A 23,797-nucleotide genomic window follows, 5' to 3' on the forward strand; every position below is an offset into this window, starting at 1 on the left:
TCTAGGTTTTTGCTTTCCTCGACTTTGACTGCAAACACAGAGAAGGGATGGGCTTTCCTGTGGAGTACCTCATAGAGAACACACTGTTGATTCACATGGATTAAAAACAGAAGGCCTGCTTGAAAGCTCCCCTGTAGAATCAGGTTTTAGGAAAAGCAAGTCAGATATCAGAAGTCAAACTTACTTTTCCCTTCTTGCATTTATAACAAGTCTCTAAACCCTTTTCATTATACATCTTCAGTGTGCTGGGACTTTGGGTGGAGATTTCTAATGTGGGCAGAAGGACAGATGCCTCTGCAGCCGAGTGGTCTCATTCTTCCCGTGTCTGGCAACCTTGTATTTGAATCCAACAACTACCCTTATCAGATCCCCATTTCTGTAATGTGTCTCTAATGATCACAGCCACACTTGGGTGTGTATGTGAATGTCCATGTGATACTTGGCAGTGGTTGGGGCCGGGAGGGGGGCAGTTGGGCTCTAAGTGGTTGGGCAGCATGGGAACATCCTGGGTGATTTAGCTTGAAAGCCACTAGGTGGCATCGTTTACCAAGCTGCCAGGCATTCTCTTCCCCTATGAGATGTTGAACTTGCTTTTCCAGCTACCAGATTGAATAGCGGAGGAGAGTTTAGCAGCCATTGCTTCAGGTGCTTTTGAAAATGAGGCTGTAAGATAAACACACTACAGTATCCTGGTGTCTATTCATCACTTGGATTTAGATACCGAGAGTTTGAAATTGCTCTGTGTGATTGTGAGCGAGTTGCCTCCCCTTTGGCCTCAGTTAAACACTGTGGTAGGAGGGACCTGTGATTGGACTGTCTGGGTTCTTATGGTTCTTTTTCTCCATGATTTATGACTTTGATTACAACTTCTCCCCTATATTTAAAAAACTTCTAGTAAAACCAGTCTTTATTTATTGATGTTTATAGAAACCAGTCTTTAAATTAAAAAAAAAATACAAAACACTAGCCTTTTATCGAAGGACAGAACCATGATTTTAAAAAAGATCACCAAAATGTCAAGGAAATTAATGTCCCTAGAAGCTAGCCATCTCCCTGGGTTAGCTCGAGAGGCTAGACTCTCCTAAATGAGGTTGCCTGTTTACCAGCTTGCCTAAATTAGCAGCTTTGGGGATATTAAGATCGGTGAGGAACTGTCCAAGGGAGGTATTGTGTATGCTTTGCAGTGATTAAGCCATTAAGCTCTAATTGGTATTTTCCCACTCGTGGGTTTGTGTAGGAAGCTTTAAAATTATTTAGGGACTCAGTGCTCATCAGCCGTCTTGGTGTCATCCATACATTTGGGAATCTGAGAGCAGGGACTGCAGAATAAAGGTTTGTTTTTGTGGGAGCAGATTATGATTTTTGCTCACAGTGTCCTTCCCTGTTGGTTTGTTCTATTGCAGATGAAGTGGAAAGGGAAGGACCTATTTGATTTGGTGTGCCGGACACTGGGGCTCCGGGAAACCTGGTTCTTTGGACTACAGTACACAATCAAAGACACCGTGGCTTGGCTCAAGATGGACAAGAAGGTCGGACTGGAACCCTGTGAAACCAGTGGGGCTGCTGTGTGTTTTCTGGTTCTTTCCTAAGCAGGCACCTAACTTACTTGCCATTCATCAGGGCATTACAGCTACATGGTAGAGAAGGGGGCAATTCCTGAATTAAGTCGTGCAGAAAGCAGGTCCTGGAGATGCTACCAGTTTCCTACTCTGCATGGGCTCTCCTAGGCAAGCAGGATTTACCAGGATGGAACTGTTACTGGCCCTGGCTCCTTTACCCATTGTCACCAACCTGATTGCTTCTGGCTTTATGCCCTTGCGTTTACTGAACCACTACTCAGGCTTTATGGATAAAAATTACCATTATCTTTTTTATACTTAAAAAAATAATTTATGTCTTTGAAAGATTCTCTAGGGGCTCATGTTCTTTAGGGAATCTTTGAAAGTCTTTTTGAGAAACACCACGGCCTGACTTGAATTAATCATTAATGCAATCTAAGGCATAAAGAGTGCCTGGTCCTGTGGTGAAGGAACAATGTCCATTTTGTCCTTGGGATTGTCTGGGGCTTCTGAGGCATGGTGGCCAAGCCTGGGCTCCTAGCACTTTTAACACGGCTTGGAAATGGATATTGCCTAAGGGGACTGCCCTCTGCATGGTTTTATGTATTCACACAAAGACACACTTACCTACTTTGCTGCCTACCTAACCATAAAGACAGTTGGGGAGCAGGGCCATAGGCTTTCATCAGTAACTCCTAAAAGACACTTGAATCTCGAAGAAGTCAATTCTTACCCCAAATGGTACCACCTGTAATTGAAGTTATTGTCTAATACATGGCACGATAAACATTGAAAGCTGAAAGCCTCTTGTCTTTTACTAGTTTTTTTTTTTTTTTTTTAATTTTAAATGTGCATGAGAAGGCAAAGTTTTTTGTTTTGTTTTGTTTTTAAGAGACAGAGTCTTGGCCAGGCTCAGTGGTTCACACTTGTAATCCTAGCACTCTGGGAGGCCAAGACGGGAAGATTGTTTGAGCTCAGGAGTTCGAGACTAGCCTGAGCAAGAGTAAGACCCTGTCTCTACTAAAAATAGAAAAGTCAGCTGGGCGTGGTGGCATGCAGCTGTAGTCCCAGCTACTTGGGAGGCTGAGGCAGGAGGATCACTTGAACCCAGGAGTTTGAGGCTGCAGTGAGTTACAGTGACGTCACTGCAATCTACCCAGGGCAATAGAGTGAGACTCTGTCTCAAAAAGAAAAAAAAAGACAGTTTTGCTTTGTCACCCAGGCTGGAGTGCAGTGGTGCAGTGATAGCTCACTGTGCTCACTGTAGCCTTGAACTCCTGGGCTTAAGTGATCCTCTCCCATCTCGGCCTCCCAAAGTGCTAAGAGTACAGGCATGAGCCACTGTGCCCAGCCACATTTACCAGTTTAACTCGAAGTTTAAGTGTTCAAATTGTGTTCACATCTGTACACAGTAATCTAAATCTTCACGTTGGAATCCCTGCTGGTTGTAAGTTTCAAGTGGTAATTCCCAATGCTCATGATCATGCACATCAAAGTACTGCTGGGTACCAGCATCCGAGAGGGTGTCCTAAATCAGGTTTATTTTGAATCTCCTGGGCACTGCCACCTGGAATTGGAGCAGGAGCATGGAGAATTGTGTGTCTAAGACACTAAAACTTTCTGTATGTTTTTTATGATCATCAGCAAAGTGAATTTTAAATCATACTTGAGTGTTGGCCAAATGGATATTAGATTGGGGGGCATCAGGAGCCATGGAACCTGCTGCTCAAAGGAAATACATTATGACATGTGTTAATGGAGCCTGGTGGCATGTCACATGGCATGTTTATGTCCTGAAATGAAATTCATTCTGGAGAACAGATGATTCAAGGTTTTCAGGGAGTGGATGGAATTGTTAGGTGATTAAAGGCAGTGGTTTACTGACTGTGCTTCAAGCATTTTAGGGCATCTCTGGATGTTCCTTGAAACAAAGTGTTGCCATGGAGGACATGTTTCACTTCTATTGCTCAGTTAATGTTCAGATGATTTCACAGAGATCTAGTTCATTATCTCTAAGCTTTATCCTAACATGCACCTAAATGTTAGAGGTGGGCACTGAGAGAAAAAGAATAAAGGAAGTTTCCACTACTCCAGAAAATTAAAAACCCTTCAGCCTACCATAAAGGACAGTGCCTAAGACCTTTGAGTGATAAATTTCTAGTCTTTAACTATTTCTGTGGCCTCGAGAACATTTGTGCCTTAATCTTAGATGTACTCGCCCCTTGAGGATATTGATTAATTTGGTTCAGAAACGCGGCTTTGTGAATGCTTAAAACTGTAGAATCACAACGTTTGCGAAATGTGATGAATTTCGCAGGCAAAACATTTTATGCACTCCGTATAAAAGGTTTCTTTGATGGTCGCACAGTGGGAAGAGGTGCCAATATCGTGTGTTTGTCTTTCATCCTGCAATTCTGCAGGTGCTGGATCATGATGTTTCAAAGGAAGAACCAGTCACCTTTCACTTCCTGGCCAAATTTTATCCTGAGAATGCTGAAGAGGAGCTGGTTCAGGAGATCACACAACATTTATTCTTCTTGCAGGTACACCAGTCCATGCTACCCCCAAATTTTGAGAGACCCTGCCCAAGCTGGTTGCAGAATCAACCTAGGTTAACAACCCCTTGGAGTTGACCACAAACACCTTCACATTGCAAAAATGTTCTGCCTCTGACAAGTCAGCCCCTTTGGTTGTGTGATGGAAAACAATCTTCAGAACAGAACTATTCTTGAGCGATGAGAATTGGTGTCAGATGGAATTGCAGAGGTGTGAGTGGTTAATAATGGATACAAGTGGCTATCTAATTTAAAACCGTCTTGAAGATAGATCCCGTTTTCTTCTAGCTAACTTAAAAGTACTCAGTAGTTGCAAAGGAAGGCTAAAGAGAATCTTATAAAGCAGTAGTTCTTTCAAAAATTCGAAATCTGTTCTTATTAAGACAGAACTTCAGAACTCCAGTGACACTTGGTTTATCCTGAGCATGTGCTATTTCAGACATCATGCTTCATGCTACTCTGTGTCTGTAATTGTCTTATACCTCCCTCACTCCCTCATTACACTGTACGCCCCTTAAAGGCAAGGCTCATTGAGTGCACAGTAGGCATTCCATAAGTAATTGTTCCACCAAATTGAAGAAATTAGGAGATTCATAATTACAGGTTGACCATCTAGGGGCACAGGGAGGGGGACTGAGGATGAAAACCTTGTCAGTTTTGCTTGTGTGCTTGTGTGTCCAGTATCCACTATCAGTAACGTACAAGATGGCAGCAGGGGTGCTAATTACGTGATTTCCCAGAGGTGGATACAGTATTTGCATACACATACGTATACATATAGGAGATGGCAAATTTCTTTCCAGCATTTTCCGGTCAAAAGGAAGACCTTTCAGTTTTTCTGTAGCATGGCTTTTTTTTTTTTCCCCTTTGAAAAGAGACCAGGGGATTAGAAAGTTGCACTCCTTGAGAAACATCTCAGGTTTCATTTTCTGTCTAAGAAGGTAAAGTCAGTTTTAAAACCTGAGAAGAATTTTTATGTTTGAGTGAAACCACATAAAGATGTCCTAGGTCCCAGAACGTCCTAGCGTTATACAAAATGGCTTTCTGGTAAGCTCTTAGAAGCTGCGTCTATCCCTCATGTGACTTTGGCTTGATTTCCCTTCATACTGAAATGTTAGGGTGTTTTTATGACTGAGCAAGACAAAATTTACTACTTTTATGAATCTGGTGGCTGTTGACATCTGTGAAGAGAGAGCTGGCTTTCCTGTTGTGTTTATTTCAGTTTGTCCCCACTTCATGCGGCTCTCTCGCCTGTGTCTGGGACATCACAGGCTGCATCGTTCTCAGAAATTAAGTGCCATGAAATATGTTAATTCAACATTATGGTTCAAGAATTATATTTCCTGGACCTCACGTGTACTTAAAAGTTGAATCGATCACATTTTATGGCTTCTTTTTTCCTTAGAGCAGCACATTGAGAGTGCTGGTTTTTTTCCTGCAGTCATAACTCAGTGGCCTCGGTGACTTTTGTCTTGTGTTAAGACTTAAAAGTAGATCCATTTCCTCTAGTGCTGCGTGTGCTCAGCAGGGGCCGAGGCTGCAGTCACCCCCAGAGCCACTCCTAACACCTCTCGCATTCACAGTTGTCTGGCACAGCCCAGATGGCTGTCTCTGTTGTAACTACAGAGATTGTTTTTACCTTTCAGCGTTGACCATGACAAGAAGAGGTAAGAGGTTTTTATATGTAGCCATCTTACCAATAACTTCTCAGCAACTGACCTCTCAACCTATTTGCATCAGTAAAAACAAAAACAAAAACAAAACTGTACCCTTTGTCAGAAAATCATTACCAGGCTGCTTTGGCAGCCCTTGTTAGAACACCCTGCAGCCATCTGCTGTGACCAGCCTGCACGGCTCCCTTCTGTGCACATGGTGTCTTAGCTCCCTTGTTGCCTTTCAGGTAAAGAAGCAGATTTTAGATGAAAAGATCTACTGCCCTCCCGAGGCTTCGGTGCTCCTGGCTTCGTACGCCGTCCAGGCCAAGGTAGGCGCAAAGAAGAAAGATGTGTTCTTCCCGGGCATAAACTCAGGTCAAAAGATCACTCCTGTCTGCTCTTGCTTTGGATTTTCTGGACTTCAGGGAGACTTGCCCCAGAAAGTGAGATGTTATGGGACTTGGGGACATGGGAGAACCACTGTCGCTGTCCCAGCGTCTGTATAATCATGTGTTGTGTGCGCACACGCGCATACAAATGATATGTGTCATTCTAATGAATTAGAATTCAGTCCAAGTGGATTCATTCAGAAAGATGAATTTTCTGTGTAATCTCATTATGCACATATGGTTCATTACATTCACTGGATCAACCTCCTCTTTTTATTAACCAGGAAAAATGAATTTATGGGCTCCAATTTTGGCCAAACATGGCCTTAGGTCGGAAGGGCCTCACTTCAGACCCGTCTTCTGAGAACCGGCTGCCCTGTGTGTGGGGACTACACCACACCCTCGGAGAATGCCTTGCTCCATCCGCCCTCCGCCCCATGGGTGTGTGAGCTATGCACGTGGCTGGGCGCTGCAGACTGCAGGTGCTGTGGCCTGCTGAGCCCAGTTGAGCTACCTGTTTAGCTGAATGAAAATCATTCATTTTCACTGCAGACTATGTGTATACATACATATATATATATATATATTTTTTTTGAGACAGGGTTTTGCTCTGTTGCCAGGGCTAGAGTGCAGTTGTGTCATCATAGCTTGTTGCAACCTCAAACTCCTGGGCTCAAGCGATCCTCCTGCCTCAGCCTCCCAAAGTGCTAGAACTACAGGGTTGAGCCACTGCGCTTGGCCTCAGACCTTTATTTATAAGACCAATTAGAGGGTCAGCCCAGGGTGCTTCATGTCTCTCAGATTTCCCACTTCAATCGTATAGCACCTTCTTTTGCCTCTCTGCTTCTTGCCTTTCACTGAAGCATAGGAGGATGTCCCCAGAATTGGGACACCTCCATTAATGTCATGATTTTAAAGCATAACCTTTTCAGTTATTTTCCTTTTTAATTACAGGTGCCCATAAAGCCATTTCTCTATAATAGTAGAATAATTAATAATATACTCTTCTTAGCTCACTTTCTGAGGTAGCTCAATACAGTTTCAGATCAAAGCCAGGCAGTAACTGGCTTATCATTTGGGGGGGAGGGTGCAAAAAAAGGTGGTACATGCTGGTTAGACCAATGGAAACACCAAAGTCAGTTTAATCCTTTGATGACTCGTCTAATATTTGCTGAGTATTTACCAGGCTTGGGGGCAGGAGTTATTGACTCCATCATAGATGTGGGCATTAAAGCAAGTATTTCCCTTAGCAATTTGCCCAAGGTCATTTGGGCAATCTTGGGTAAAGCTAAGGGCAGAATTCATGGCTTTGGAAGAGCATTTTGTGCCTTCCCTATTCCACTTCCCTGAAAAATGAGAAATTGAGAAAACAGAAAATGGGCTTTAATTCAACTAAAACATATGCTGCCTTTTATGCTTTGATCCAGAATATTAGTAACAGGAAAAATGTGTCCTTTCAATCAGTATCAGCCTGACAGTGATGAAGCAGTCATTGTCATTTTCATTAAATCCGAGCACTTCCTGGCCAGGAGTTGAGTTCCTTTTCTCTTGCCCTCTTCCCGGCTGAGAGGAGCCCCAGGCTCTCAAGGACACTACCTCTCTTTGAAGGGCTTCCGTCTCAAAGGCTACATTTTCTTTCCATAGATTTTGGGCCGCAAATTCAAAGGCCACCTGTGGGAAAAAAAAATCACTTTTCAAGGAGCCAGCAGATGTTTGCTTAAACAGATTTCACTGTAGGAAAGCCCTGCTAATTTGGATCCTACTAATTTGGAGATGAAAGTGATTCACAGACAACATATGTGGTTCATACGGGGGAGGATGTTCTAACTATTTTTTCCGGTGTAAATTTTAAGGATCTTACAAATAAAGGTAATCTATGGCTTAAAGTCTGCATTCTGGAAACCGAGGCTTACTATATAACATGCGTGCAGTTTCTGTGACTGTTGGTTAACATTAAAAGGAGATCTCTGATTATGCTGTTAATAAGATCTTGCATGCCCATAGTGTTTTCCAGTTTTACATGGAATTTTATAACATGAATATTTTGTGTGTTGCTCGGTGTAGTGTTTTCTTTCTTTCTTTCTTTTTTTTTTCAACCAAGCAGCTTACAAAGTGTGGTGTTTTCTGGAAGACAAGACTTGACAGTATTTTGCCTGTCTTGCTGCTGAGGAATTTAAGGGTTGGAAAGGATTAGTGATTTGTCCAAAGTCATAATACTTTCATGTTAATTCTACTTTTATGGAGTTTGTAGTCCACTTCTTGATGGAGAGGATTTGAAGCAGGATGGAATGAGAGAGTGGAGCCAGGGTGGACCTGGACCCTGGTGTCTAGGCTGCCTATGGTGGCACATTGCTGTTGCCTCTTGCTGTCGCCCCTGGCGTCTAGCACGAGGGAGGTCTGTAGGTAACACGCACTGCCTTTCACTAAATTCCAGTTTGATTTGTAGGATCACATTAGTCCAAGCTTTTCAGTAAGCCATACTGGTTCCTACCATTATATTCAGCTTGTTTTCTTCTACAACCCTTCTGAAACAGAAAGGAACGTTAGAAGTATGGAGGGGAAAGCTAATTGAGCTCATTAACACATGGAATGTAATTATGCACAAATATATTCATTACGGTATTTCAGCTGTTCGAATGATATAGACACAGTTAATTCCAAAGCATAAAGAAACAATTACCCTCAAAGTATAAATACAAATACTAATCACATGGTTCAGTTAACAAGAACCATATTTCTTGGTTGGAATTTGAGTCATACTTGAATCAGAAGTGTAGGCAGGGTTTTTTTGGTCCAGTCACATGACACACTAAACCATCTTGCAATGTTTAAGCCACCTGTTGGATTTTATATTGACCATTTGGTGTTTGAAATGTGTTCTTATTAAAAATGACTTTGGGAGGGAATGGTATGTAATTTATAAATCTTGCTGTGCTCCCTGCAGACTCCCAGGGTTTAGAAGAGGGAAAAGAATGGTGGGAGGGGAGACTTAGTATTTCTTAGTATTCTTTAATGCAAATCAGGACAGAGTGTCAAAATACAATGAAGTTAAGAACTTGAGTTCATATAAAGTATAGGTAGAGAGTGGCAAGAGTTGAGGCTGGAGAGGTCTGCAGGGGATCAGATCATAAAAGGTCTTAACTTTATTCTGTGGGTGATGCAGGGCCAGTGAAGGGTTTATATTTTAAACAGAGCTGTTGGTGGCTGTGTGAAGGACAGATTGGAGTGAGACAAGTTGGGAAACAGGAAGACCCATCAGAAGACTGTGATAGTCATCCTGGCAAGAGAATGTTAGGTTCACATCTCAGGTAGTGATTGGTTGGATAGGAGCCATCTGACTTAAAAATATCCAGGAGGTAAAAGTTAAATAGTATAAAAGGTAAATAGTGCTATACTCTGCATATCTTTTTTTTTGGCATGGCCTATTACATGTTGATTTTTTTTTTTTCCCACTCAACATCTGTTTTGAGATGTGTCCATGTTGTATGAGTAGATGTAGCTCATTGATTTTAACTGCTCTGTGGTAGCCACTGATAAATAAACCTAGTTTACCCATCCCCCTTCTGAGAGAGAGGTAACTTGTTTTCCCTTTTTCCCTATTATAAACAGTGCTTGACTGAAAATCCTTTTGTATGATTCTTTGTGTACTTGTGCAAAAGCTTTTTCCCCTTAAGGTAGCTTTCTAGAAGTCAAATTGCATAGAATTGACAAAAGATGTGTACCTAAATGCAAAAAATCTTACGCTTATAAGAAAAAGACAAATAGTAGAAAAATGGACACAGAGGCACTTTATAGAAGAGAAAATGAGAATGGTCAGTAAATACAAAAAGATGTTTGATCTCACCAGTTATCAGGAAAAAGAAAAATGAAAGCCACAGTAAGGTAACATTTCAAAACCATAAATTTTTCAAGGATTACTGAATTGTTTTTTAAATTTTTAAAATTTTATTTTTTTAGAGACAGGGTCTTGCTCTGTCACCTAGGCTGGAGTGCAATGGCATGAACTCCTGGGGTCAAGGGATCCTCCCACCTTAGCTTCCTGAGTAGCTGGGATTACACACACATGCCACCATGCCTGGCTAATTTTTAATTTTTTTTTGTAGAGACAGGGTCTTGATATGTTGCCCAGGCTAGTCTCAAACTCCTGGCCTCAAGTGATCCTCCCACCTCAGCCTCCCAAAGCACTAAGATTACAGGCATGAGCCACCATGCCTGGCGCAGATTACTAAATTGGATAACCACATTGTTGGTGCTCATTACTTGCTGGAGAGACTGAATCGGCCCAACCTCTGTAGAGTGCTGGGTGTGGGAGGGGCTGGGGGAGGTGAGGAGACACACCCCCGGCTAGTCTAGGTGGCTGTTTCAGAAGAACTCCCCCACACACATCCTTTTCACTTAAAACTATCAAAACATAGATCCACCTTATTTTTTTAAACTGCTGAACTGTATTTCATAGAAAGGAGGGATTTGTAGATAATTTAAATATATCTTCATTGTTGGAAATTTAGGGTTTTTTTTCCTATTGTTTTTCTATTGTTTAAACAGATGCAGTGAACATCCTTATATATGCTTCTTTGGGCGTATATAAACAATATTTCTCTATGATAGGTACCAAGAAATGGCATAACTCGGTTAAAGGATTAAGAGCATTTAAAATTTAAGTAATGCTAAGCGAAGGAGGCCAGATACAAAAGGCTACATATATTATGATTCCATTTGCCTGTATATGAAATGTCCAGAATAGGCAAATCCATAGATACAGAAAGCAGATTTGGTCGTTGCCAGGGGATGGGGGAAGGAAGAAATTAGGAGTGACTGCTAGGGGGTACAGGGTTTCTTTCTGGGGTGATGGAAGTGTTCCAGAATTTGATAGTGGTCATGGTTGCACAGTATTCTGAATATACTAAACACCACTGAGTTGTACACTTAAAATGGTAAATTTTAAGTGTGTAAATTTTATCAATTAAAAAAATTTAAATAGATATGGCCAAATTGCCCTCCAAAAGTGTCATAATTTAATTTCTAACAACAATGTGTGAGAATACCTGTTTTTCCACATCCTCACTAACAGTGAAAACTATCAGTCTTTTAAATTTTTGCTAATCTAATAGAAAAATAGATTTTTGAAGTTTGTATTTCCTTCACTGCCATTGGAGCTAAGCTTCCTTTCATAGATCTACTGGCCATTTGTTTCTTTTCTCTGTGAATTAACTGTTTATGACTTGCCATTTTTCCACTGTGTTTCTTATCTTTTTCTAATTGATTTATAGGAGTTCCATGTACAATGAGTATTGTCTGTTTTTACAGATCAGACTTGTCAATCTTTTTCTTTGTATCTTTTGAGTGATTTTTAGAATGGCTTCACCAAACATTGTTATACCTATGATCTATATTTTGTTCTGCTGTTTTTATGGATTTTCATTTATAAGTTTGAGTCTTCAGTCCATCTGGAATTTAGTGACTAGTGTGTGGTAGGGATCTATTTTTTCTATATTTGTAATTATCAAATCTTTATGTTTTTGTGAAACTTCATTCAGAGCATTTGATCTAATTTCCCATGTATAGACAACTTAAGAATTGATTCCACAAGTCTTTTAAATGGTGAACTGCTTTCTTGAATTTAAATTCAATTGGTTTATATCAGGGGTAGATCCAGGTTTTCTGGGGCCTGAAGTTTATATAATTTAGGGGAATCTCTTCGATGCAAGAATACCAAATTATGGGCCAGGTGAGGTGGCTCACGCCTGTAATCCTAGCACTCTGGGAGGCCGAGGCGGGCAGATTATTTGAGCTCAGGTGTTCGAGACCAACCTGAGCAAGAGCAAGACCCTCGTCTCTACTAAAAATAGAAAAAAATGATCTGGACAGCTAAAAATATATATAGAAAAAAAATTAGCTGGGCACGGTGGCATATGCCTGTAGTCCCAGCTACTCGGGAGGCTGATGCAGAAAGATTGCTTAAGTCCGGGAGTTTGAGGTTGCTGTGAGCTAGGCTGACGCCATGGCACTCTAGCCAGGGCAAAAGAGCGAGACTCTGTCTCAAAAAAACAAAAAACAAACAAAAGAAACCCCAAATTATGAATATAAAATTAGGTGCAGGCCCATGCAGGTGCAGAGACCTGAAATCCAAGCTTCCTTAGCTTCACATTAAATTCACCCCGGTTATATTATCAGAATGCTTCACTTACATAAAAGGATAAGGAACAGCCATCTCTATCTCTGGAGTAGTATCTTTTATAGTCACCAACTGCCACAACTTAAGGATTTTTTTTTTCTTCCTTTGTTTTTTTAAGAGGCATTTTAAGAGCAGACACGTACATCAAGGTGGCTTTAATGTCAGAAGTGGAGTTAGTCCAGTGGAGAAGTTCTTTCAGCAGGGTCTTCACCACCTCTGCATCACTCAGATGTAATGTATTTGATCAGTGGAGTAGCTGAGAGCTCAGTATAATAATAGTGATGGTTAATCTTGCAAGCCTTTGGAACTTGAATTTACAACTTTAACTTTGCATATCTGCTTACTTGTGCATTAAAGTTTGGTCAGCATTATTGAGAGGTTTGCAAATACAACTAACAGTGCTTTCTTTAGCATCTTACCCCTTCAAAAACTGGGGAGGCAAACAGCAACCAGTGTTATAAATAATGCAGAGGATGACAGTAATAATGATACCTCACTTTGACCGTGAGTCAGACACTGTGCTAAATGCTTACCAGGATTGTCTGACTATTGTCATCACCCCCTATGAGGCAGATGCTGTTATGACCTTCGCCATACAGATGAGGCAGCTGAGGTTTAGAGAGAGGGTGCCTTACTCGAGACTTCGGAGGGGTACTCCAGACCCCCCTTTTCAAGATCCTCTAAGGCCAGTTCCTTCACATGACAAATAAGAAAACAGACTTGGAAGAGACCTGAGATCTTTTGGCAGCAGGTTGTATGTGTCAAGCATAGTTTTGAAAACTATGTGATACCATTATCTTGGGGGTTAGGAAATAAAAAATAAAACTGTTTGGGCATTATTTCATTTTATCCCTACAAGGGTCCTGCAAGATAAATACTGTTATTATTCCTGTCTTACAGATGAGAAAACTGAGACACAAAAATTTCCAAGGTCACATAGCTATTATATTAAGCGCAAGAGGTGGGACGGGACCTTAAGCAGCCTGCAGAGCCAGGCTCCTGTGTTCATGCTGCAGCTGCCTCCCGAGGGGGTACCATTAAAGCTACATCTCCAGGCCTTCCAGAAGTAGAGAGAAACTGGGGTCCTTTCATTCTTTTACAATGAAGAAATGCCTAAACAGGGTTACAAAAATATATCATATTTAAAATGTTTAAATTTGACAGATTTATTCCTTTAACACTCAAAAAATAATGCAATACAATTCTGCTACTTGCAAAATAATGATGAGATTCAAAATAAATATTAATTCATGAGGCTTTTACAATCAGGGTGATATGGGAATGAGGCATGATTTGAAGTTGATGATGAACATTTCCTTTCAATCCTGAGTCTGTGTTTGGTGGACGATTTTCTTTTTCTTTCTTTGTTTTTTTTTTTTTTTTTTTTTTTTGAGACAGAGTCTCACTCTGTTGCCCGGGCTAGAGTGTTGTGGCGTCATCCTAGCTCACAGCAACCTCAAACTCCTGGGCTCGAGCAATCCTCCTGCCTCAGCCTCCCGAGTAGCTGGGACTACAGGCATGCGCCACCATGGCCGGCTAATTTTTTCTATATATATTTTTAGTTGGCCTGCTAATTTCTTTCTATTTTTAGTAGACAGAGTCTCGCTCTTGCTCAGGCTGGTCTCGAACTCCTGAGCTCAAGCAATCCTCCTGCCTCGGCCTCTTAGAGTGCTAGGATTATAGGTGTGAGCCACCATGCCCGGCCTGGTGGATGATCTTCATTTGGAGATTATACCAGAAGTCTAACTCGAGGCTCTTTGGGCATGAAAGGGTGGTCAAAATGTCTTGACCCAATATAGAATCAGCAGCCTTGTGGCTGACCTTTCTTTGTTTTTCCAATGTTGGTGGCTAAAAGGATAAATGTTTATAGAAGATTATACTAAAGTGCAGTTTCTTTTTATAAAAAGAAGAGCTACTGAATGCCAATTGATAAGAGACAGGCTTTGATTTTATATTCTACTGTATGTTTCACGGTTAGTTTCTTTTTAAACGTGCTTTAGTTTTTTATTATTTCCTGGTCAGACTCAAGTTTTCTAGGAAAGAAAGGAGTTTTTTTTTTGTTTTTTTTTTTAATCAGAGAAGAAATGTCCAAGTCATTTTTCCTGGAGGAATAAATTAAAATGCAGGGCCAATTTCTGACCCTACTAGTGACTTCTCTGTAGCTTTAGGGAAATCAATTAACCTTTTACTCTTGCTCTGTCTGTACAATAGGGATGACAGTTTTGACACCAGATTTTTTCCACGGTATTTTTCAGAGCCTTGAGTGAAAGTTATTAAAAATATTGCTTGCATTATTTCCAACTCCCCCTAGCAATTGGTTCCAATTATCAGCCACTTAGAAGCATTTGTAGGTAAGACTCTTATCACACATTGCTAATCGCAACTTTCACAGTTGTGTTTTGTTGTTTCAATTCAAAAGCTCCTGTTTTGGAAGTGGCTGCTTTCTTTGAGGGTTAGAAAACATGACCATATTTCCATACAAATATCCATTCTTATTAGCACATCACCCATCCATCCCTTAAAGGATTATGCAACTCTGTTCATAGATATAATCAGCTTTGTATTTTCATTCAAGGATAACAAACTAGCAAGGTTGAAATCTTGACTTGTCATCGGAATTGAATTGCTCCCTGGAGCTGGGAGGGAATGAGACGGAATCCAGCCCTGTTCAGAATGGCAGTTGTCTCTAGAATCTAAATCGCCCGCTCTCCCTTTCTTCTCCCTCCAGTATGGTGACTACGACCCCTCTGTTCACAAGCGAGGATTTTTGGCCCAAGAGGAATTGCTTCCAAAAAGGGTAAGACATCAAATTCCCTGTTTGGGAAGATGCAGCAGATATTCAGTCTAAAAGAAATCTAACTGCAGGACTTAAAGGAACATTGGAAGTACATAGCAAGAAGATTTTTATAAATATTTTGTAAAAAGTTTTGAGTACAGAGTATGGAATCTCTGTTAAGAATATTAAAAAGCAAAGGTTGGCAGAATCTGTTTGGCATTTCCAAGACTAGCATGGCCCATAGGCCATGTTTGTCCAGCGTGGTCCTTTCTTTAAAGGTGGTGGAGTGTCACTGATTCCCAGGGGGGAGAGTGGAGCAGTGTGTGTTGAGCTTGGGGAATTGCACTGTTTGCAGCAGCGAGGTGTGGGTAGAGGAGATGTGGTAGGGGTGGGCATTATGGTTTTTAATCCCAGGTGTTGTTCATCTTGTTCATTAGCCACAGAAGCAGGCCCACCCTCCCATTTGCCCCTTTCAATTTTATGTCCTCATTCATCTGTCATTGGGTAATAAATAAAGGCTTACTCCTCACCTCTTCTGCCTTTACCTGGCCTTTGACTGCTTCTGTGCTAGTAAGCACCGTCTCTGGCAGTGGAGCTTGTCCCAGAGCAAAGACAGGAAAGAAAGGCCTCGCCAGATGAGGGGTGCGCCTAGGTCTGAGTAATACTGCAGTTGCTTTTCCAATTGAATGGTCTTGTTTACATGCCCACCTCTGCGTGGGACTGTCTCCCTGCATGCGGCTCTATAAAAATAGCTTTGCTGTTTTGTAAAAATGATGCATAATTGTAAAAATGGCAAACAATACCCGAACTTACTTTGTGTGTGGGTTTTTATTTTTGCTCTCTTTTTTGGTAGGTAATAAATCTGTATCAAATGACTCCGGAAATGTGGGAGGAGAGAATTACTGCCTGGTACGCTGAACACCGAGGCCGAGCCAGGTGAGGCCCCTTCTTCATTGGTTTACGTTTCTTTGTGGGCTTTTTTTTTTCTTTAAAGAACTACAAAACTGGGATTTGCTTGTTAAACAAAATGCAGTAGCAAAGTATATAAAAGAAAAAGAGAGAGCTGGGGGTAACGTCAGTCTTAGTTCTGTGTGTGCCCTTTTTCTATTACTGGCGGTATAAAGTGGGTGTGTGTACTGCCTGTCGGGATGTGCAAACCTGGTATACTCATTGGTAATTTAGTTTAATTTTAAGAATTCTATTGTGTGGATATCCTGTTGCTTTTGCGGCCATGTGCCTATTGTTGGCATTTGGAGTATCTGCAGGTTTTTCACTTTTACAGAAACTTCTGCAGTGCATAGTCTTCTATCGTTATACAATTGTATGAGTGGTTCTGAGGATAGATTCTTTAGAAGGAGAGCTGCTGGGTCCAAGGATGCCAGCAGTTTGCGTTTTGACAGGTGCCACCACATTGTTCTCCCAAAAGGCGGTACCATTTGCACATGTCCATCAGTAATGTCGTGAGAGTGTCTCCCCTTCCCATTCTGTTCTCAACACTTGTTTTTATCAATCTAATTTTTATCATCTAAAAGATGAGAAATTATATCTTATGTTCTAGTTGGCATTCCCCTGATCACTTCAGGAATTGATCATCTTTTCTTTAGCCTTTCAAAATGTTTTCTTTTCTTCAAATCAGCTTCCTATCCCATGCTTTTTTTTATATACTTTTAGAGAAGTGTAGCATACATAATGATAAGTGGGCAGACCAAGAGTACACCGCCTGGTCAATGGTCACAAAGTGAGAACACCACGTAACACCAGGGGAAGAAACAGCGTAACCAGTCTCCTGTATTTTCTCCTTCCTTCCTTCCTTCCTTCCTTCCTTCCTCCCTTCCTTCCTTCCTTCCTTCCTTCCTTCCTCCCTTCCTCCCTTCCTCCCTTCCTCCCTTCCTCCCTCCCTCCCTTCCTCCCTTCCTCCCTCCCTCCCTTTTTTTTTGAGACAGGGTCTTGCTCTGTCACCCAGGCTGGAGTGCAGTGTCATCATCATAGCTCACTGCAACCTCAAACTCCTAAGCTCAAGCGGTCCCTCCTGCCCCAGCCTCCCGAGTAGCTGGGACTGTGGGTGCATGTCACTATGCCTGGCAATTTTTCTATTTTTTGTAGAGACAAGGTCTTGCTTTGTTGCCCAGGCTGGAACAGTCTCCTGATTTCCAATGCCATAGGTTAATGTTTCCCATTTAAAACTTTGGGTAAATGCAGTCAGACGGTTTCTATTTTTTGTGCCTCATTTTTACTCATCATCATATTGCGAGATTTGCGTTTGTGGCATGTGGCATTCGTTTTTTCACTTTCATTGCTGTGTAGAATCCCACTGTATCAACATCCATTCTATTCCTGATGGACATGTGGGTTGTCAGGTTGTCTCCTGGTTTTTGCTGTCACAATTATATCAAGCAATTTCCCAAAGTAATTATAGAATTTACATCATCAGCGTGTGTGATTTCTGATTTCTCCACCTGCTTGCCAACACTTGGCATTCTTTCAGGCTGGATTTTTAAAAATTCACTTGAGAGCATTTGGAGATTGGGAAAAAACGGAAGAGGACAAGGACATAGGGAGGCTTGAATTAAAATATTTCAATATTGTACCTACTTGGGAGTTTTCTGCAAGTCATTGCTGTTCAAGAGCTTTAAATTTGACTTATAAGTATGTGATCTGGCTTGGGTTTTATAACTGAGATGTAGCTCTTGCCCCAGCCTACAATAGCCAAAAAATAAAATCAGAAAAAGTAGCTGTCAGGGAGCTTGCAGAGAGAGTTGTTGTTTCATTACCAAAACTTTCTAAGTAAAGAAAGTACACAGAGATAAAGCAACAACGTAAATAAAATTTGAACATCTAAATCCCTTTGAGGGTGGAAGATAACATACCATGTGCTCCTCTTGAATTACTTGAGACAAGTGTCAGTGTTTACTAAGGGCAAAATGGGAAATTAAAATCAAGAGATACTGTAATGAATCTGTTCTCGTATTCTCTTTTTATGGGGATGGGAAATTCTGCTTGACCTCGATGTGTTTAATAGACCTGGGCTTGGACAGGGCTTTGCTGGTACCGGGCTCGTGTCTTCTGCCGGCGACGTGGCTCCCGAGGGTCACAGGGTCGGAACACTCAGCTTGCCCCGTTGCCGCCCTCCACCAGACTCACCCAGCTCCAGTGACAGTGTCTGCCATTCTCCTCACAGGGACGAAGCTGAAATGGAATATTTGAAGATAGCTCAGGACCTGGAGATGTACGGCGTGAACTACTTCGCCATCCGGGTGTGTTGAAGCCTCTCCGAGTCCCCTATGTAGTAAACAGAGACCAAATCAGGGCCAGACTGCTAAAATGGGTTACTTCTTCATTCCAGGGTGATAGAATCTTCTACGGTTCACTGGTAAAGAAGAAAAGAGGAAGGGGAGAGAGGTTCTTAAGAGCCTAATTTTCTATTTTTGGATTTCAATTAGATCATAGGTAATTAAGTGTCAGTTGAGCCTTGGGGAACTTGGGCCCAGCTCTGCTCTCAGCAGAAACCTGTTTGAATGCCCTGAGTGTAGGATTTGATTATTTCTGGCTCTGTGAGATCTCCGCCCACGGGGAGCACCTGTAAATACTTTCTTTCCCCCCTAGGCACGAGGAGAGTAAAGCTGCTTTTATAGATTACTGATTTGTTTGGGCGGGGACTCTTGTTCTCACTATGAGGCTAATTGGTTTTCTATTCAGACCATTAATAGTCTGCTGTCCTCTGGGAACCCACTGCTTCTGCAGGGAGAGGCCTTTGTGTTCAGCCCAGATCCAAGCCTTTAGAGCGTCTTTCTCCTGTGAGTTGGTTGCTGGCTGCAGTGTTTGGGCAGCTTCTTCCAAAGGAACACGTGCACTTTGCTAAAGCACAAACCGCAGATGTGTAGAGGTTAAAAGTCAGCCACAGTGGTCCACCTTTACTATTGTAGTTATGCTTTACTTTCATTTTGGGGGGTTCCTACAACTTTTATATTAAATTTGGGCAAATTGAAACACATTCTAAATATTCTAGGATAGATTTCTACCTAGATTATTCATTTCCTAAATACAGATTTTTTTATGGATTACTCTGCGTAAAAAATAAGACACACTGAAGTGTTATGTTATTTCATATAGTAAATGAGTGCCTCAAAGATGTTCCATAATGATGCAGACGGTTGTTTTCTAAAGTTTTATTAGTTTATATTTGCTAATTGTTTGGTTTCTTTTTTCTTTTTTTGGTTTGGTTTCTTTAAGGTCGGGGTAATTTGACACATTTTTGTGTTTTTGTCAATTCCTTTTGCCCCTATTTTGGCCACCTAGATTCTAGAAAACTAGTTTTATAACCCTAAAAAACAGTTTCTTTTTCTTTTTCTTTTCTTTCTTTCTTTCTTTCTTTTTTTTTTTTTTGAGAGAGACAGGGTCTCTCTGTGTTACCTGTGCTCACCTCGAATTCCTGGGCTTAAACAATCCTCCCACCTTAGCCTCCTGAGTACCTGGGGCATGCCACTGCACCCAGCTAAAAAAATTTCTTCTTAGGGAATATTTCTATATCAGTTAGACTAACATACACTGTTTTTGTGTGTATGTTTCTCATATTGAGGAGTAGATAAAACTAAAGACTATTTTAGTGTTTTTTATGTTAAACTTCCTGAAATTCCACAATTAAAGGAAAATATGTGCTTAAAACAATTTAGAAGGGGTTACTTGAGTCCCCACCTCTCTGTTTAATTACTAGAAGTGTTGGAGTCTGTTTTTCCCAAGCTGGACTTGAACTCCTGGTGGACCTGTTTGTGCAAACTGAAAGGAAACAGGTTTTGTTTGTAACAAACTTGGCATGAATGTGGTGACATTAGACATTAGGTCCAGCTTTTTTTTTTTTTCTTTTTTTTTTTCTTTTTTTTTAAGAGACAGAGTCTCATTCTGTCACCCAGGCTGGAGTGCAGTGATGTGATCATAGCTCACTGCAGCCTCCCACTGCTGGGCTCAAGGAATCCTCCTGCCTCAGCCTCCCAAGTAGCTGGGACTGCAGCTGCACACCACCGTGCCCAGTTTTCTTTCTTTTTTTAAAGTTGAAATAGGCAGAAACATAATGAAATATCTTATTTTCCAAAATGTACTGCAGATTTAAAAGTACAAAGCGTCACTTTTGTTAATGCAATAGTTTTAAAAGCTTTGCTGACAAGCAGAAGAATCTCTCACGGTTTGGTGATAGTGCCTGACTTCAGGATGTCAGGAGTGAAAAGATTTATGTTGGAGCACCCACTTCTCCATCTGATGCCTGCTGTTACACTGGTACTTCGCATCATAGTCCGAGTATCTTCTCCGTTTGCAGATCTGTTTTCCTGCCCTTGAGGCTTAGTTCAATTTCCTTGTTGTCAGCAAGGGTCAGGTGCTGTGGGGTCCTTGTGTGGGGAGTTTCCTTCCATCTCCAAACAAGGGCCAGACCACAGCACTGATGGACAGACCAGCACATACAACCACCAGGTCCTTAGCTAGGTCAGTGAGGTGGGGACCCAGGGTACTTGTGACTGCTGGTCAGGGCCACTGTCAGGCATAGCATACATATAGTCAATTAATTTTTTAAATAGCTTTATGGAGGAGTAATTCATAATAATGCCTTTTGATATACTTTTCATAATATTTAATTATTAAAAATTAAAAAATATAGGGAAATCGAAAGAATGTTTCATTGACTATCCATATATACTCACTACCTAGATTTTACAGTTAATATTTTACTATACTTGCTTTATCACATTAGGACTACATTTTGTCATTAAATGAGACCATTCAGTCCCAGCACTTAAAATTTTCTTTCTAGTAGTCCAACAACTGTTTCTTTCAACATAAATGTTTAAACCTAGGGCCAGGCACGGTGGCTCACGCCTGTTATCCTAGCACTCTGGGAGGCTGAGGCAGGAGGATCACTTGAGCTCAGGAGTTTGAGACCAGCCTGAGCAAGAGTGAGACTCTGTCTCTAACAAAAAAAAAAACAACTAGGATTTTAATTCTACACCTATGATAACCTGGTTACTTAACTAGAAGTAACAACACTTAGATACTCTTCCTGTAGCCATCAAGCTAGCGACAGAAGCCCCCAGTGATCCTTCTGGGGGACCCATGTGTCACAGGAATGGTACAATTTTGCCTCTGCCTGCCCCAATTCAGAAAGCTAGAAGCCTCTTGGGTTACAAGACAGCTGTGGCTGTTGGGATCTGTTGCAACTTGTCATATGTAAGAGTGTGTGCCAGGTTTTTTGAAAGGTTGAATAAAATCTCAAGCCTCAGCTGGAGCTTACAGCAGCTGTTCTTTATTGGATCCACAGAATAAAAAGGGCACAGAGCTGCTGCTTGGAGTGGATGCTCTGGGCCTTCACATCTATGACCCTGAGAACAGGCTGACCCCCAAGATCTCCTTCCCGTGGAATGAAATCCGAAACATCTCATACAGTGACAAGGAGGTAGGACATGTCTATGCTGCAGATGCCACCAGCAGCCCCGTGGTCCAGCAAAAGGTCTCTCCCCATGTCCCCAGCCAGGCCATCTCCTTGCTATCAGTAAAATCTTTTCATTCCCAGGCTTTAGGACTTGGGTTGTTGATTTTTTTTAAAGTATTTACAGAAGAATATTAGCATCCTTTCGTCAAAGGATGTCACTAAACCCCACTGCTGACTAATAAGAGACTGGGAAACTCGACTTGTCAGGGCTAAACCCCAAAGGAGAGTAAACAAACAAAAAAAGTAACATTTTCTTACTACTTGGCTTTCTATTTCTGGTGATAAATTCTCTTTGTTTTTCTTTTCTTTTCTTTTCTTTTCCTTTCTTTTCTTTTCTTGAGACAAGGTTTCACTATGTTGCCCAGGCTGGATTTGAACTCCCGGGCTCCAGCGATCCTCCTGCCTCAGCCTCCCAAGTAGCTGGGACTATAGACACACACCACAGCGCCTGGCTTAAATTCTCTTTGTATTTTAAGTGTGGTCTAAATTGAGCCTTCTTTCTGTGTCCAGTGCTTGATACATGTGGTAGAGAAATATATATGTAAATTTATATGTGTATGTATCTCTCAACAGTGACATAAGTAAGGATATTAGGTTAATATGCTTATAAGAATTTGAAAATAATTAAGTTTGAATAACTTGGACACTTTTTTTTTTTTAAAGCCACCTGCTGGATGGCCATTCCAACAGGTTGGGAAGCTGAGCCCCGGCCAGAAGCCAGGCATATGTGCTTCCAGATGGACACTGTTAAAATTCAAATATTTCTATACAGGATGGTGGCTTTTCCCAAATGCCATAATCCTGTGTTTATTCGTTCATCCATTCATTCATTCTGCGTTGATTTTAAAGGAATTATTGAGTATCTGCCTTGTGCTAGGTTTCATAGGGGAAACAAAGATGTAGACAATCCAGTCTCAGCCTCATGGAAGTTATAGACAAGTAATGACTCAACTGTTATAATAAACAAGTACAGTTGGAAGGGACTGATGATGACGATGATGATATAATCTTCGACTTACAAGCACTTTCACCTTCACCCTCTGATTTAATCCTTATGAAAACACTGCTGTGGAGGCAGTGTTGTTGTAATCTGTATGTCACAATCTGTGTCACACTGGGAAGCAGAGACGCAGAGGGTTCAAGTGACCTGTGTCTGACAAGCGGAGTGGCAGAGGCTGGCAGCCGGGGCCACTGATGACACATCTCCTGCTTTTCAGGGAGGCCCAAAGGCTGAGCCCAGAGTGAACAGGGGCACCAGGCAGAGGGAGGCCCCACTCAGTGACCTACTGGTGCCTGCACAACCAGGACACGGAGTGGGGAGTACATGTGATGGCTTGTGTTGCTACCTGCAGAGCCCCGACCCCTGGGCAAACTTCCTTCTTCTCTTTCTTCATAGCAAGTCGAGGAAAGGACACCAGGTCCCTGGTTTCCAGTGTATGGTTGGGATCTGCTCAGCCATGCTTGTTGAGAAAGAACAAGCCTCTTAGCTCAAAACATTCTGACTTTGAAGTTTTTGTAAGTAGCCAAGGAGATGAGCATTTAAGTATTTCTTTTTTGAAGTCCCTAAATTGAGTGCTCCACATGACTTAAAGCAGTAGGTACATCACAGTGTGGTAGTTTTTCATCTCCCAATTTCATAAAGTCTGTTTACTGCACATCCACACATTTGTACGATAAAAGCTCCCCAAACACTCATTCTTCAAAGAACCCCAGGATTAAAGTCTCCCCTAGTATGGCCTGACACAATAAACTGTAATAGACCCTCTTAGGGGGCAAGGTGCCGGCAGGTTCTGTCATGTCGGTAAATTCATGCAGTAAGAGGACCCCAAGCTGGCTTGACATAATGGGAAATAGTCCTGGTAGTTATGCGTGGCAGCCGTGCTGTCAAAACAGAAGTGTTCGTTTATTTTAAGTGATCTGTTGATTCTTCGTGTACGCCCTGGCGTGGCGCAGAGCCTGTGGTTTCCCCGCTACTTGTGGTTTCCCACTGACAGCTCCGGGGTTTGACAGCGAGGCCAAAAAGAAGCTCACAAAATTCACAAATAGCAGCCTACACAAGAGCCATACTGCTTCTAAGTTAACTTGGCCAAAAGCTTAACAAGGGATCATTTTCTGTCCTCAGTGTGCTAATTCCTTGTTGGACAATATAATGTGTGAAAGAAATACCCAAGAATATATCTTCCCAAACATATTTATCTGCTTAGCAGTTCTTTCTT

The 23,797-nt window shown here is 41.6% G+C and overlaps 1 protein-coding gene and 1 long non-coding RNA gene across 5 annotated transcripts in view; one reads left to right on the top strand and one right to left on the bottom strand.

Annotated features, from left to right (window-relative positions):
• The window catches only part of NF2 (NF2, moesin-ezrin-radixin like (MERLIN) tumor suppressor), a 72,611-nt gene that overhangs the window by 21,661 nt on the left and 27,153 nt on the right, over positions 1-23,797 (top strand). For 3 of the 4 annotated variants that reach the window (XM_045534422.1, XM_045534423.1, XM_045534421.1), the window contains exons 2-8: positions 1,404-1,529; positions 3,980-4,102; positions 6,015-6,098; positions 15,062-15,130; positions 15,963-16,045; positions 18,288-18,363; positions 21,411-21,545. In XM_045534422.1, the coding sequence (XP_045390378.1) occupies positions 1,404-1,529; positions 3,980-4,102; positions 6,015-6,098; positions 15,062-15,130; positions 15,963-16,045; positions 18,288-18,363; positions 21,411-21,545 (696 nt within the window). The remainder of the gene's footprint in view (positions 1-1,403; positions 1,530-3,979; positions 4,103-6,014; positions 6,099-15,061; positions 15,131-15,962; positions 16,046-18,287; positions 18,364-21,410; positions 21,546-23,797) is intronic. The other variant, XM_045534424.1, reaches the window with a different exon arrangement.
• LOC123625819 lies at positions 7,541-16,142 on the bottom strand. The gene is made up of 2 exons (XR_006730660.1): positions 15,640-16,142; positions 7,541-7,829 (listed from the first exon to the last, which is right to left on the bottom strand). It is a non-coding gene; the product is annotated as an uncharacterized LOC123625819 (long non-coding RNA).

The sequence above is a fragment of the Lemur catta genome, chromosome 21 (genome assembly GCF_020740605.2).
Source record: "Lemur catta isolate mLemCat1 chromosome 21, mLemCat1.pri, whole genome shotgun sequence".
NCBI lineage: Eukaryota > Metazoa > Chordata > Mammalia > Primates > Lemuridae > Lemur > Lemur catta.